The 16,196-nt window shown below is 44.5% G+C and overlaps 1 protein-coding gene across 2 annotated transcripts in view; it reads right to left on the bottom strand.

The window, feature by feature from the left end:
- The window catches only part of LOC126337228 (uncharacterized), a 204,113-nt gene that overhangs the window by 49,340 nt on the left and 138,577 nt on the right, over nt 1-16,196 (bottom strand). For both annotated transcript variants that reach the window (XM_050001449.1, XM_050001450.1), the window contains one exon: nt 1,362-1,481. In XM_050001449.1, coding sequence (XP_049857406.1) covers nt 1,362-1,481 — 120 coding nt within the window. The remainder of the gene's footprint in view (nt 1-1,361; nt 1,482-16,196) is intronic.

Below are 16,196 nucleotides of genomic sequence, written 5' to 3'. Positions count from 1 at the left end.
TTTCTTAACCAAACTGATGCATAAAGATGCTGCTCCATCAACTTAGTTACATATTTATGTACGAACTATGCCAATTCTTTGTGAGTGATAGCACGGGCACAGCTCAGCAGTCACATGTGCATGGACAGCTATGACAGACCTTTGATAAGTCAAAGCCTTATGATGTAAACTGTCACACCTTCAACTACGCGACGCGTTGGTGCCATTGATGGAGTGTAACCTACAAGGCAACAGTATCACTTAATGTTGTGACCATGGTAGACTCGAAGTACATTTGAATTATTTTTTAGGTGAATTTCATGTAGGCTAGCCTCTGAAACTTCCCAGCTGATTAAAAATACATCAGACAAAGACTCAAACCCAGACCTTTATCAGTCACAAGACAAATAAGCCAGACAAATGATCTGCCTTTACCTCTCTTCTACCTCTGAAACTTCAAAGATATTCTCCTGCATACATTACGGTACTAGCTCTCCTGGAGGAAACAATTTTGTAGCACAATGGTTTATCCAAAATCTAGGGGAGTGTTTTCAGAATTAATCTTTCAGTAACACTGAAGATTGGAAAATGGGAAGGAGGGAGAGGCGAAAGGGAAGCTATGTGGGCAAGTTATGAGTCATCCCCAGTTTCAAATTGCCACTAAGTTTCATACCAGTGCACACTAAGTTGCGGAGGAATCACTGATTAGTCATACAGATTAAGGGAACACATTAACCATCATACAATAAAACTCTTTTTTATTCAAGCAATTTTGTATAATGAACATTTTTAATTTTGTGCTTACAATTTAAAAATTACCAGCTTTGTACCATCATTTAGTTAACTGTAGCCTTCATTCAGAGGGCATATATGTTCACACCATGAGGCTCTAACTTCTCTTGTTGAGTTGATGAGTTACTATGTAACATATTCAATAGTGAGCAGCTGCGTATAGATGTTTAAGCAGTAAATTAGTTTAATAGTATTTGACACTTGTCTTTTTCTTTATTTTTAAACACAGTGTCTGATGACAGCTTACTAAGAAATCAAAACAGGTTGTGATGCTATTTTTGTAGCGCATGGCTGAGAAATTCTTTTAAGTGAATCATTTTTTTTTAATATCTGCGATTCAAATTTCAACTGGAGATCACTCTTCTTGAGGAGTTCCAAAGTTCATAAGCTACTCTTATCAAGTTACTATTCTTATTTATATGCCTACCTGGCATTCAGCATCTGCGTTAGACAGTGAGTATTTTTATGCATCCCATTGTTTATTTTTTCAGTCACATACACAATAAATACACAGCATTTATATGATTATATTTCAGTATTTTATACTGTATTGGAAATTGATGAGATGTCATGCATGCAATTCTACTTACTTCAATATTGAATACTGCAATTGTTCCATCTCTGTTCCCCATGTAAACATTACCCCAATTTTGGTCTATGCACTGTATTGGAGCACCAACATCTATTGCCTCGAAGATATGGGTTCCAGACTGAAAATTAAAAGTTCATTTTAAACACTGTATGAAAGTTCCTGAACAATGTAAATACTTAAGGATTAAGGGAGAACACTCAACAAAAAGTAGAAGTGTTGAGCTGCCATGGGTCTACGTGAACGAAAGAACGCTTGCTAGCTTTCAGAGTCATCATTTGACGAGATAGATTGTGGTGGGATAAATAAAATGAGAGGGAAGCAGAAGGCAGGGACACGGACTGGGGGTTCGGTGGCTATTGTCTCAGAAGGAGGCAGCCAATTTGCCAGCTAGGAATATAGAAGGGAGGGGAGGCAGGTATATGGGCTGGTAGGAAGCGGTACATTGAAGATAACATGGGGACATAAACTGGGAGGTAGTTGCAGGACGGAGGAAGGGAAACAGTTGGGTGAAGAGTGCAGACATAGTAGGCTACCTGATACTGAGGCCAGAATGGAGGAAGGTGAAACTGTTGGATGGAGAGTACAGGTGCAAGGTGCAGTGGATTACCTGAAATTGAGGCCAGACAATGGAGTGGAGAACAATGTAAGAATAACTGCCATCTGCATATTTCAGAGAAGCTGGTGCTGGGGGAGGGTGGGGGGCGGGGGGTCCAGATGGCTTGGGTTGTGAAGCTGCCACTGAGATTCCGCATTTTGTGCTCAGTTGTAGGTTGTGCCACCGGGTGGCCCACTCTGTTCTTGGCAACAGTTTGGCGGTGGCCATTCATCCTAGTGGACAACTGGGTGGTAGTCAAACTGACATAAAAAGTTGTGAAGTGTTCGTAACAGAGTTGGTATATGACATGGCTGCTTCTAAAGGTGGCCCAGGGATGGGGACAGATCTTAGGTAGGATGTTCCTCTTTCTTGACAAGATGAATGATAATCAGAGCTCTGAAGAAGAAGATGGTTTTTGTGTTCCAGTACAGGATGATACTGGGTGACAAGGGTGACACACTCCTTTGTAACTGATTCTTTGGCATGGTGAAGGACTGGAGGTGTTTGAGGATATGATAGAGGAAATCTGTTTGTGGACTAAGTTTGGAGGTATCGCCTTCAAGATATCTTCAGCATAGCAGGCAAGGGAGTTATTGTCATTGCAGATAGCGTCGTCCACAAGTGGCTAGGCTGCATGGGAGGGATTTTTTGGTGTGGAAGAGGTAGTAGCTGTGGAAATGCAGGTACTGTTGGTGGTTAGAGGATTCAATGTGGGCAGGTGTGTGAATGGAGCCATCAAAGAGGTGGCGGTCGAAGTCCATGAAGGTCGTGCCTTGGATAGAGGAGGACGAGGTGAAGTGGATGGAAGAGTAGGTGTTGAGGTTGTGAAGGAATGCACGTAGGGTGTCTTGGTCCTGGGCCCAGTTCAAATGGTACAAACGGCTCTGAGCACTATGGGACTTAACTTCTGAGGTCATTAGTCCCCTAGAACTTAGAACTACTTAAACCTAACTAACCTAAGGACATCACACACATCCATGCCCGAGGCAGGATTCGAACCTGCAACCGTAAGTCGCGTTGTTCCAGACTGTAGCGTCTGCTCAGCCACCCAGGCCGGCCTGGACCCAGTTCACGAAGATATCAATGAACCTGAACCCAACTACATGTTGAGAGTTTTGGGAGACAAGGAAGGTTTCCTCTGGATGGCCCGTAAAAAGATCGGCATAGAAGAGTGCCACACATTTCCTTCAAAGCCAAAGTAGTTGTTTGTCAGGACAGTGTTGGTAATGTGTGTAAGGAATGAGGTTGTGAGTTTGGAGCCTGGATGACCATTGGGAGAGGTAGCGCTCGATATTGGCAAGCCAATGGCATTGATGGATGTTGGTGTACAGGGAGGCGGCATCAACATCGGCTGGAGGTGTTGGTCAACAAGAACATAATTTTTTTCACTGGCAGCACAATCGTCAGCTACAATGGAGCAACCAGGATGGTTGGGTTTGTGGATTTTGGGGGCCACATAGAAGGTGGAAGTGCGGGGTGTCATAGGAGGGAGGAGGGAGATGGATTCAGGAGAGATGTTCTGGGAAGGGCCTATAGATTTCAGTGCAAATTGGAGGTTATTTTGGGACTTACAGCATGGGATCACTCTAGCTGAGCCTGTAGGTGGAGGAGTAGAAAGCGTCATCCTCCAGTGGAACTGCGGCGGTTTTTTCTCTCACCTGGCTGAATTACGTCAACTTTAAAGCGTCACACCTTGTTTTTGCATTGTCCTTCAGGAAACCTGGTTTCCTGCAATGCGGAGCCCCACCCTTGATGGCTATCAGGGGTACTACAAAAACTGTCCTGCCTGTGACAGACCATCAGGTGGAGTTCGCATCTTTGTCCTTACCTCTGTCAGTTGCGAACCGGTGCCCCTTCAAACACCTTTAGGAGCTGTGCCTGTCAGGGTGAAGACTATGCAGGAAATTACAATCTGTAATGTCTACCTCCCTCGAGATGGTGACGCACCACCCCATGTATTGGTTGCACTCATTTCACAACTCTCTCCACCTGTTCCCCTTCTGGGTGATTCTAACACTCATAATCCTTTGTGAGATGGAGCCAAGATTAGTGGCACTGGCAAAATGTTGACAATCTAGTAACTCAACTCAACCTTTACCTCCTAAATACAGGTGCCCCTACACATTCCAGTGTGGTACATGGCACATATTCGGCCACTGATCTCACGGTTTGCAGTCATGGCCTTCTCCCACCTATCCACCAGTGAGCACATGAAGACTTGTGTGGTAGTGACCACTTTCCCCTCCTCCTGTCCCTACTCCAGTGTCCCTCATCTCGATGCTTGCACAGGTTGGCTCTTCCCAAGGCTAATTGGGACACTTTCATAATCGCTATCACTGTTGAATCTCCATTGCATGCCACCATTGATGAGATGATTTATGCCATCACTAATACCATTATTGTTGCAGCTGAATCAGCAATTCCTTGTTACTCCGGTTGTACCCAGTGGAAATGAGTGCCTTGGTGGTTGCTGGAAATTGCTGTGGCCATTAGAGACTGCAGACGGGCCCTCTAACATCTTAAGCACCACCCATCCCTGGAGAACGACATTGCCTTCAAACGGCCCTGTGCCCAGTTTCGCCTCCTTGTCAAACAAAGAAAGTAGGAGTGTTGGGAACACTATGTCTCCACCATTGGAACACAATACTCCCCCTCCCAGTTATGAACCAAGCTTCATTGACTTTACGGCTATCTCACACCTGTAAGTGTTCCTGGAATTTCCACAAATGAAGCTGTATCGGCCAATCCAGGCGTAATTGCAGAGTATCTTGCTGAGCATTATGCCCGGATCTCTGCATCTGAGGATTACCACCCTATCTTTTGTCTCCTCAAACAAAGGATGGAACGACAACACCTCTCTTTTGCTCCACACCACCCTGAGACACATAATGCTGCCTTCAGTGCGCGGGAATTTCTCAGTACCTTTGCCGACTGTCCTGACACATCCCTGGCCCAGACCGCATGCATTTTCAAATGCTGAAACATCTTTCAGCGTATCCCCAGTGCCACATCTTTGCCGTCATCAACCACATCTGGAGCACTGGCAAATTCCCGTCGCACTGGCGGGAAAGTATCATTGTCACAGTGCTAAAGCCTGGTAAGAACCCACTAGATGTTCATAGCTATCATCCTATCAGCCTCACCAATGTTTTGTGCAAGCTACTCGAATGTATGGTGAGACAGCAGTTGTGTTGGCTCCTTAAGTCTCGTGGCCTTCTGGCTCTGTCCCGAGGTAGATTTTGCCAAAGATGCTCCACCATCAACAACTTGATGCACCTGGTGTCTGCCATTTGTTTGGCCTTTGCCCAACGACAACACCTTATTGCCATCTTTCTCCACCTGACAAAGGCCTATGATACCACTTGGCAACACCACATCCTTGCTACTCTGCATGAGTGCGGTGTCCGGGGCCCGCCCCCGATTTTTATACAGCTTCCTGTCACTCCGCACTTTCAGAATTCATATTAGTGCATCCCACAGTGCACCCCATATACAAGAGAATGGGGTCCCGCAGAGCTCTGTCCTGAGTGTCCCACTCGTTTTAATTGCCGTCAATGGTCTCACATTAGCAGTAGGATCATCAGTACTTCCTCTCCTATATGCTGACAATTTTTGCTGTTCCTCTTCTATTGCTGTGGCTGAACGCCAGCTGCAGGGAGCTATACAGAAGGCACAGATATGGGCCCTCACTCATGGCTAAGACTTGTGTCATACACTTCTGTTGTTATCGTACTGTCCATCCCCAGACAGAACTTTACCTCGATGACCAACTACTAGATGTAGTGGAGACTTACCACTTTTTGGGACTGGCATTCAATGCACACTTAATTCAGCATCCCCATATTCATCAACTTAAGGACAAGTGCTGGCGGCCCCTCAATATTATTCGATGCCTGAGCCACACCGACTGGGATGCTTGTCTTACACTGCTTCAGCTGTACAATGCCCTCGTACAATCCTGTATTGACTATGGGAGCCTGGTGTATGGTTCAGCACCACCCTTTACACAGCGTCTGCTAGACCCTGTCCACCACTGTGGAGTTCGGCTCACAATGGGAACTTTCCGAATGAGCCCTGTGAACACCCTCCTTGTGAAAGCAGGCATCCCTCTATTGAGGATCTGGTGGCAACTATTGCTTGCAAATTATACTGCCCACATTCATTCAGAGTTTGCCTCACCATCCAAACTAACATCTCCTTTTTCCTAACACGACAATCCACCTTGCACAACGGTGACCCAGCACTGGGAATCCACTCACCATCCATGTCCGGTCGCTTCTTAATGAACTCAACACTTTCCCCCTACCACGTTTCCTGTTGGTCCACTTCCTTACACCTCCATGTTCCATATCTTGGCTTCGGCTAGATCTACCACTCTGTTCCATCCGAGGCCCTCCGCCGGCAATTTCTTTCTCATCTTGCGAGTTCCAGGGTTCAGAAATAGTCTACACCGACGGGTCAATGGTCGACAGCCTTGATGGCTTTGCTTACGCTCACACTAGACATACTGAACAGCGCTCCTTGCCAGATGGCTGAAGTATTTTCAGTGCAGAAATGTTAGCCATGTACTGCACCCTTGAGCATATCCACTTCTGAGCTGGTGAGTCCTCTGTCATCTATAGTGACTTGTTAAGCAGCTTACAAGCTCTCAACCACTGCTTCCCTCAACATCCTTTGGTAATGACCATCCATGAGTCTCTTTATGCCCTCGAGAACAGTGAACATTCAGTGACCTACAGTGAACATTCAGTGACCTTCATTTGGACCCCAGGACATATTGGGATACCAGGCAATGAACGTAATGACTGCCTCGCCAAAAAGGCTACCACTAAACCAACTCTGGCGATTGGTCTGCTGGAGACCGATTTGCAATCAGTCTTCCACCACAAAGTTTTCGCAAACTGGGATATTGAATGGCGCACCCTCAGTACATCAAATAAACTCCCTGTTATCAAGGACACAACAAATGTGTGGCAGTCACCCATGCAAGCCACTTGCAGGAAATCTATTGTCCTCTGCCACCTCCGCATCAGCCACGCGTGGCTAACACATGGTCAACTCACTGTGGCTCCCCTATAACTGTCGTCCATAATCTTGTTGGACTGCCCAATTTTTGCTGCTCTGCGGCGGACTTTTAACCTTTGCAGAACTCTTAACTGCAGTGCTGGGTGACAATGCCTCAACAGCAGATTTAGTTTTATGTTTTACTCATGAGGGGAGTTTTTATCGTACCATCTAAGGGTGGGTGTCTGACCTACTCTCCGAGGCATCCATCCTCCCTCTGATTTATCTCTCTGTCATCCTTTTGTTGCATTTTGTTGCCTTGTTGTTCATCTCGCATTATCTTTTTAGGCTGGAGATTTTAGTGCGCTGAAGAGTGGCTGCCTCATCCTCTTTTATTCTTGTGGTCAGTTAGCCCAGACCATCTGCTTTATGATTTCAATACTTTCCTCTACTTTTCCTTGTGGTGTACATTTTCCCCCTATTTTGTTCGTCTCTTTCATTTGCTCTTTCAGTGTGGTTCCCCATTCCTTTTACTCTATTTTACTTTTCCAAACTAAATTTGGGTGTTGTTTCACCTTGAGCCTTGTTTGCATTAGGAAAAAGGGACTGATAAACCTGTAGTTTGGTACCTCTGCATCCCAAACCAACCAACTAGTGGGTGATTAGGTGGGAGCTTCATGATTGGATGGTGACATGAACTGGGAGAGACAAGGTCAATGTTGGGATTACTTTGGCTTTTGTTGGAGGGATTGCTGACAAAGTGTTTTCCACTGCAGGGATCAGGAGAAGGAAGTAGGGTTGAAGGTGAGACCTTCGGACAGGAGTGATAGTTCACATGACTGAGGCTTCTATGTAGAGATTAACAGCAGTGTTTAGGATTTCATTGGATTCTGAGTTTTGTGGAGTGTTGCAATCGAGTTTTGGAGGATGTGGTAAATTGAAGAGGTCAGCTATGCAGGATCTGGGTACTTTGAGGGGTTGATAAGTGGATTCACAGTGAGTAGAATGGCTGTTGATGGATACTGCTGACCCAAGGCAGGAGTAGGATGTCAACAGGTTGGATAGTTTATGGAGGTGGTGTCTGGAATCCTCCTCCAGCTGATGGAGTGCAACCATTTCTATTTTTGGAGATTGTGTGTGTGTGTGTGTGTGTGTGTGTGTGTGTGTGTGTGTGTGTGTGTGTGTGTGTGTGTGTGAGAGAGAGAGAGAGAGAGAGAGAGAGAGAGAGAGAGAGAACTGCAAAGTAACAGTGTCTTACAGAGGGAGTAGAGCTGTTTCTGGGATGCCTGTGGCATGGAGAGATGTTTTTATAGTACCAGTTCCATTAGCAATAGGGCCTGGTGGAATCCGAAAAGCTGAAGGAAGAATGGGATCCAGAGAAGGTGATTTTTATGATTAGACTTGGGGGGGGGGGGGGGATATTTCATGGTTTAGACAGCATTTAAGGAACAAGATGTGGGATTGGCTTTTGTTCAGAGGAATGGCTACTTTTCTGAACTGGTGTAGAAAGATGAATCAGCAATCCAGTGGAGTACGGATGATATTGCAGGGTGTGTATGTGGACAAGGAAAAAAATTTCCAATTTTTTCTGGATTTCCTGGTCAAAAATACATCTTTCTCAGGTGAATATACACTTTCTCCTGGGTGAAAATACACTATACTCCAGGCGGTGGTGCATTTTTTCCATGTTAAGTGACAATATACTTTCCCCTGGAGCTGTAAAACTTATCAGTTCCTTGAATGGTAAAGGTTTTACACCCCAGCATTTTAGGAATCGAAACACAGCATGACATAAATTCCTAAGTGGCTGATCCTAAAAATGTTTAAGTTTTGAATGAGGGTAAAATGCTCCATGATTTTCTAATTCATCACACATTTGTGTTGCGTAAAAGAAAAATTGCTTTGAAAAGTAATGCTCCTTGAACCGTCAAGCACAGTATTTTCCTGCAGCCTGTTAGAAATGTAAACAGTTGTGATGTCATGCCCATCAAAAGCAGTTTGCTGTTACAAACTGCATAGACTTCATCCTTGAGCCTTTACTATATTGTTTTTACTCTAAGCAAACAACTGTGTGTTGCTATTGTAAATGGTATATTTTCTTTATAAATAAAGTTTTATTTTGGTGTTATTCTATCGTTTTACTGTTACTCTGTAGTAGCAGGCTAAAAGAAATTTATTTGGCAGAGTATTAGTTCTTACCAGTCAAAGTTACAAAAAAATCAACTAAAAACTGAAACAATGAAAAATTTCCAGAATTCTAAAAATTTTCTGAGTTTTTCCAGGACAAAAAGATTGCCTTTTTTCCCAGATTTCCCTGTTCTTGAGGGGCATAAACACTCTGTGTGAGGAAATGGGAAACGAGGCAGGAAATAGGCAAGTGAAAGCATTTGGTGATTATAAGGAGAAATGGATAATGTAGTGTCGGTTCATGGGGTGAACAGGATGGAGCAAAGTGTGTTGGGAGCTCCAGTTTTTCGGTGAGTGGTCTCCTTAAAATAAAAAAAATTTATCTTAATTATCTAAGCACACAAAAATGTTTCTGTACATCAAACAAAAATTGGAATCCACATCATTTTATGTCAACTGTTTTTGTACTCTTGTGGGGCTAGTCATGATATGCTCACTTCATAATTTTACGAGGAGATACTTACCTTTACCAATCAGTGGGTCCCTCTCATCCTGTGGTCCGCAGCAACATGCCACACTTTCGTAATGTTCTCCAACCTTACCCTCTTTTCTCACTGAGGGCGGGACCAATAGTTACAAATTCGGGTACAGTTTTTTTATTCTCATTTATGTCTATCAACAGTATTTGAAATTTCACATTCTGAAGGTGAAGGATGACCAGTCATTCTGTCTCCTAGTAAATTTATAATTTTTTCAAACTTAATTTTTCATTGGATACAATTCACTTCATAGCTTGATACTTTTCAGGGAGAACTCTACTGCTTTAACAAAGACAATTCTAACTGATAAAAATGCAATGGAATCTGGATATACAGGGCAAGCTTTTTATGTTGAGAAAATAAAAAATATAAAAAAGCTACACATTGGATTAAAAAAGGAAAAAAATAGTTGTTCTACATTTTAAAAAATGCTCTCTTGCGATACCAAAGTTGACTTCCTTGCATCATACCCAAGGGGTTGGGTAGGGCAGGGTGCAACTTCTTAAATAAGAACATCCCATTTTTATTGTAGATTTGGATTCTACAAAAAAACAATAAACAGCTTTTGTAACATGTTATTATGTGATAAGATGGCAATGTAATGAACAAATACCACAAATGAGTTACAAAATGCTATTATTTTGAGAAGAATGCACTGGGTTAAAAAGAGAATAGCAGTAATTGTGAAAAAACTGTGAAAGGTGTGTGCTCTCACCTCTCACCAATGGTGTACTTGTTTGAGGTGTGTCCTTTTACCTCTCTCCAACAGGGTATGATTCGACATAACTGAGAAGTGTTCCTGATGTAATTTACTGACATGCATTGGTGATACGCTGAATCATGTTATTGCTCATTGTTGGCCCTTCCTTCGTCAAGAAACCCCACAAACAAAAGTCAAGTGAGTAAGATCTGGCTATCTTGTAGTCCAAGACAATCGACCTCTGCTTCTGACCCACTGACAACTGCACACACATCTAATATTTCCCGTAGTTATACAGAATATGCGCTGGACAACCATCGGGCTGAAACCACACTTTTAGCCACACACCCGAGGAACATTGGCACATCACACTACAAGAATGTTTGATGTTTATCACCATTTAAGATGCCTTGGATAAAGAAAGGACCAATGAGTTAGTCAGCAATTATTCTACACCACAAATTCACCTTTCCATGAACACCAATGTTCAACTTGTAGTAACCAATGTGAGTTTTCCAAACTCCAGTAATGTATGTTAAGTCGATTAATTGTACCAAGTTTTGTGAAAGTCAACACACCAGAGAACAATACTCACGCAAAAAAATTGGGGTCTCTGTATTTGCTGAAGTGACCACAGGCCAATGTTACTCAGTTCTGGAAATCATTGTCATACAGTTCCTGGTGGAGGAAAATGTCAAACAGATGACTTTTCTACATTTCAAATTCAGAAAACAGCAGTCTGACTAATTCCTCATCCTAACTAAATTGCCGAGTGCTAATGTGAGGATTATGATTCACTGAATCTAATACTGACATTTCATTATTCTCTCTAAGTAATGTTCTTTGATGGTTATGTGGAGACCTGTCACATAACCCAACAAGTAGCAGCACATGATTGCAAACTATTTGGAAAATGTTGACCATAAATCATTACAGTATTATTGGCATTCCTGTCACTTTTTCCATAAATGTAAACCCTTCTATTGCAATAGCCTGCATTTTAACTACAGTGAAATCCCGCTTTTACACTTTCAAGGGAAAAATGGTGTAAAATGCAAGAAAATGTAAAACGTGGGAAATAGTGTTTTAAGCTGTAAAGGTTAAGTATAGAACACCCACTTGCATTTTTCCACTTCATGTATGATATACGTATATAATACGCATCAAAATACTTGTCAGGGACTTGTTCATTATCTAATTGTTATAGCTTCAAGTTGAACAAATATATTTCAAGGAAGACTCAATACATGAAAGTCACAGATCAAGTAAACAGAGTAAGACATGTGTACACTTTAACAGTCAAATCATAACTGAGTCCAAGTCTAATGACCACTGGCTGGCTTGCCGCTTAGGTGGCACTACTGCTGTATGGCTGGCAGACAGCGCCGCATGTAGAGGACGGGCGTAACTGCGCGGCGGCACTTTGAAAGATCAGTGGGTCACAACACTTTTCCCCTCTTTGAAGTTTTTGCACAGGTCTTGATGGAGGTGGCCTGTAGATTGCTAACGTCCATAGGTGTTGTTTGACTGGCCATAAAGTCTCGAGAAGGAGGCTTCCCGTATGGATGGAAGTGTCCCCGATGCTAACGGGTCAAGATGACAGGAGACGTGGGGGTTGAATCTGCTGGGGCCCTGTGCACCAATCTGCTCGTTGCGGCAAGTCCGGTTGTTATAACAGTAGACATGTGCGATGTGTCCGCGTCCGTAGTAGAAGGAGGCGAGTAGAGTTGCTCCAACAGATGATGGTCATCTGGTTCCTGCAAGGGCACGTCTCCTAGTGGCGTAAAAGTTCTCGTGCTGGCACCGATATGATGGTGAGAGGACTGTGTTGTGAGTAATGAGAGATTCCACTATCTGGAGCGTCAGGTAGAGCCAAAGGTGGTGTAGCGGCATCCAGAACAGGCATTGCCGGCACACGAAGCCGAAGCTGGTCTCAATGAAACACTGCAACACCCGTGTCCGTCTGGAATTCATACAGGCGTTGGCCATGGTTTCGTAATATACGGCCAGGACTCCATTTTGGCCGACTGCCATATCCCTGTACCCATACAAGGTCGTCGGTGGTGAACCGGCCAAGCGAAGGCACCAGCGGCCATGAGGTGGAAGGCCGCAGAAGATGAAGTAGCGTGCGGGGCTGTCGGCCATGTAAGAGCTCAGCCCGGCTGTGGTCGCCCATGGGGGTGAAACGGTAAGAAGCCAGAAATTGGAGAAGCACATCGTCAGCAGAAGAAGTCAGGAGTTTCCTCATCTGAGCCTTAAATGTGTGGACCAGTCGTTCAGCCTCACTGTTTGACTGTGGATGGAACAGAGGGGCTGTGACATGCATGACACCGTGTGGGCACAAAAATCCACAAAATCGGAGGGAAGGCCTTCCAAAGAGAAAATGCGAGGTAAGGCAATGGTGGTTGCTGCGGTGGTAGGCGACAAGCAACGGACAATGAAAGGAAAGTTAGAGTAGGTGTCAATAACGAGAAGCCAATAAGTACCTAAAAAAGGTTCCGCGAAGTCAGCATGAATACACTCCCAGGGCTTCTCAGGCGAAGGCCACGGTGACAAAGATGACTTCAGGGAGGCGGCCTGTGATGCACAAGCAGGCAGTGACCATGTCTCCAGTTTCAGAGTCGATGCCTGGCCAGTACACATGATAGCGCGCCAGAGATTTTGTGTGAGAGACACCCCAGTACCCTTGGTGAAGTAGGCACAAAACCAAAGCACGCAAAGTTACAGGTGCCACAACACGTGGCAAAGCATTTTCGGTGGAAAGGAGGGTAACACCACCCCTAGCCTTGAGGCAGTAATGCAAAGCGTAGTAGTTCCGCAACGGATCAGAAGTCTTAGCGGACGGACGATCTGGCCAACCTTTCTGAATAAAGCGTAAAACCCGGGAGAGGGTACGGTCAGAACCCGTAGCAGCCACCAGCCGGTCCCCGGTGATGGGGAACCCGTCCACAACCCGCTGCTCGGCAACATCCAGGTGGAAACACAAAAGTTCGTCCCTATCGAATGTCAGATCAGGACCCATGGGAAGACGAGACAGTGCATCAGAAATCGCATGTTGAGCCATCGGCCGGAAATGAATCTCGTAATTAAAACGAGACAAGTAAAGAGCACAACGCTGGAGGTGGTGTGCTACCTTGTCGGGAAGTGACGTTGATGGATGAAACAAGGAAACAAGTGATTTGTGATACATAACAAGGTGAAATTTGGATCCATAGAGATAAACACCAAACTTATGAAGAGCATAAATAACAGCCAAAGCTTCTTTTTCAATTTGAGAATACTTTTGTTGGGCATCTGTGAGCGTTTTGGAGGCATAAGCAATGGGTTGTTCAGAACCGTCAGAAAAACGGTACGCAAGGACTGCACTGACCCCGTATTTAGAGGCGTCCGTAGCTAGAACAAGATGTTGGCCAGGTCAATAAGTAGCCAGGCACGGGTCCTGTTTCAGCATAGTCTTCAATTTCTGGAAAGTCGCATCGCATGACGCGGACCAGTGAAAAGGCACGTTTTTATGCAACAAGCGATTCAATGGCTGAGCCACCAAAGCAGCAGACGGTAAAAGCTTGTGATAGTATGCTATTTTCCCCAAGAAGGCCTGCAGTTCCTTAACAGATGTAGGGCGAGGAAGGGCATCAATCGCAGTGACAGTTTGCTGAAGTGGACGAATACCATCCAGAGACAGTTGAAATCCCAAGTATGTGATAGATGCCTGAAAAAATTTTGATTCCTGAAGCTTACACTTAAGACCGGCAGTCTATAAGACATGAAAAAGTGTGTGGAGATTCTGAAGATGTTCGTAAGTGGTGGAGCCAGTGACAACAATGTCGTCCTGGTAATTTATACACTCAGGGACAGTGAGCAATAACTGTTCCAAGAATTGCTGAAAGAGAGCAGGGGCGCTGGCAACCCCAAGTGGCAATCGTTGGTACTGATAGAGCCCGAAAGGCGTGTTAAGGACCAGAAACTGCCGGGAAGCAGCATCAAGAGGAAGTTGATTATCATCTTCTGACAGGTCAAGTTTAGAAAAATACTGGCCTCTAGCAAGTTTAGTGAGCAATTCTTCAGGTCGAGGCATAGGGTAAGTGTTGATAAGGCATTGAGCATTTACAGTGGCTTTGAAATCGCCACAGAGACGAATATCACCATTTGGCTTAGCAACGACAATGACAGGAGAGGACCACTCACTGGAAGTGACAGGAAGCAAGACCCCTGAAGCAGTGAGACGATCCAGCTCCCATCTGACCTGATCACGAAGGGCCACAGGAATGGGCCGAGCCCGAAAAAACTTAGGCCGAGCAGTGGGCTTCAGCGTGATATGAGCTTCAAAGTCGTTTGCACGGACTAACCCAGGGGAAAAAAGGGACGAAAATGTCGTCGACAAGGAATCTAATTGAGCATAAGGAATAGCATCATCAGAGACGATATCGACAGTCATCTATGGAAAACCCAAAAACGCGAAAGGCATCGAAATCAAAAAGATTCTCCACATTACTATGGTCGACCACAAATATGGAAACAGTGCAAACGACAGATTTGTAAGAAATTGTCCCAAGAGAGAAATCTTCTGTTTATTGTAAGTCCATAATTGCCTAGTGACAGGTGAGAGGACTGGAGAACTCAACTGCAGATACGTCTGAGAATTGATGATAGTGGCAGCAGAACCAGTACCCGCCTGCATGCAAACATTTCGACCAAGTATTTGGACAGTGAGGAATAACTTCCCTGAAAGGGAAGTAGTACAATTGACAGACAACACTGAATCAGCATCATGTTCATGAACATCATGTATGCGGTCGGATTTGCAAATGGATGACAGATGACTTTTTTTTTTTGACACACAGCCCAACGTTGTGGACAATCTTCTCGTCAATATTTCGTAAAACACCACAGACATGAAGGAGGTTGCCGTGGGTTTTGCTGCAGTTTCTTAGAGGTTTGTTTACGATTTGGCCGAGGCTGTGCTTGGGAGCATACTGCAGCCGCGTCGGCTGGCGGGAAAATGCCACACGCTTTGTCAACATTGCGCAGCAGTTGTATTTCCCCAGCGTCGCCCCATGCCTCTATTTGCGCTCCGGCGGCGTGAGAAATTTCAGAAGACTGAGCGGTGGATAAGACTTCATCTAGAGTCGGATTTGCCAACTGAAGGGCACGTTGCGTAACTTCTTTGTCAGGCGCTGATTGGATAATAGCATCCCGTACCATGGAATCGGCGTAGGATTCTTTGTGAACTTCAGTAACAAATTGACACTTTTTACTGAGGCCGTGAAGTTCAGCAGCCCAAGCGTGATGGGATTGATTCGGTTGTTTTTGACAACGATAAAAAGCAACACAAGAGGCTACCACATGCATTTGCTTTTGAAAATAGACAGACAGAAGTGAGCACATTTCAGCAAAGGACAAAGACGCAGGATCCTTCAAAGTAGCCAACTGCAGCAACAACTGATACATTTGAGGTGAAATCCATGAAAGGAACAGAGACTTACACGTTTGTTCGTCTGCGACATGAAATGCCAAGAAGTGCCGTCAAAGAAGTTTTTCGTAATCAGACCAGTCTTCTGCCGTCTCGTCGTAAGGAGGAAAAGTAGGTAGAGACAACGACGAGAGACGGCCGCATTTGCTGCCGCATTGAAATCACAAATCGCATTTGTGAGAAGTGTTTGCTGTTCTATGAGACCTTGCAATTGTTGCTCTAACGTAGCCATGGAAACATGTGGGTCAACGATGGAAAATAAAAATCACTACCTCGTCGCCAATTGTTATAACTTCAAGTTGAACAAATATATTTCAAGGAAGATGCAATACATTAAAGTCACAGATCAAGTAAACAAAGTAAGAAGTGTGTACACTTAAACAGTCAAATCATAACTG

Source organism: Schistocerca gregaria, chromosome 1 (assembly GCF_023897955.1).
Source record: "Schistocerca gregaria isolate iqSchGreg1 chromosome 1, iqSchGreg1.2, whole genome shotgun sequence".
Classification (NCBI taxonomy): Eukaryota; Metazoa; Arthropoda; class Insecta; order Orthoptera; family Acrididae; genus Schistocerca; species Schistocerca gregaria.
Note: the sequence above shows the minus strand (reverse complement) of the source record. Positions and strands in the feature narration are given on the sequence as shown.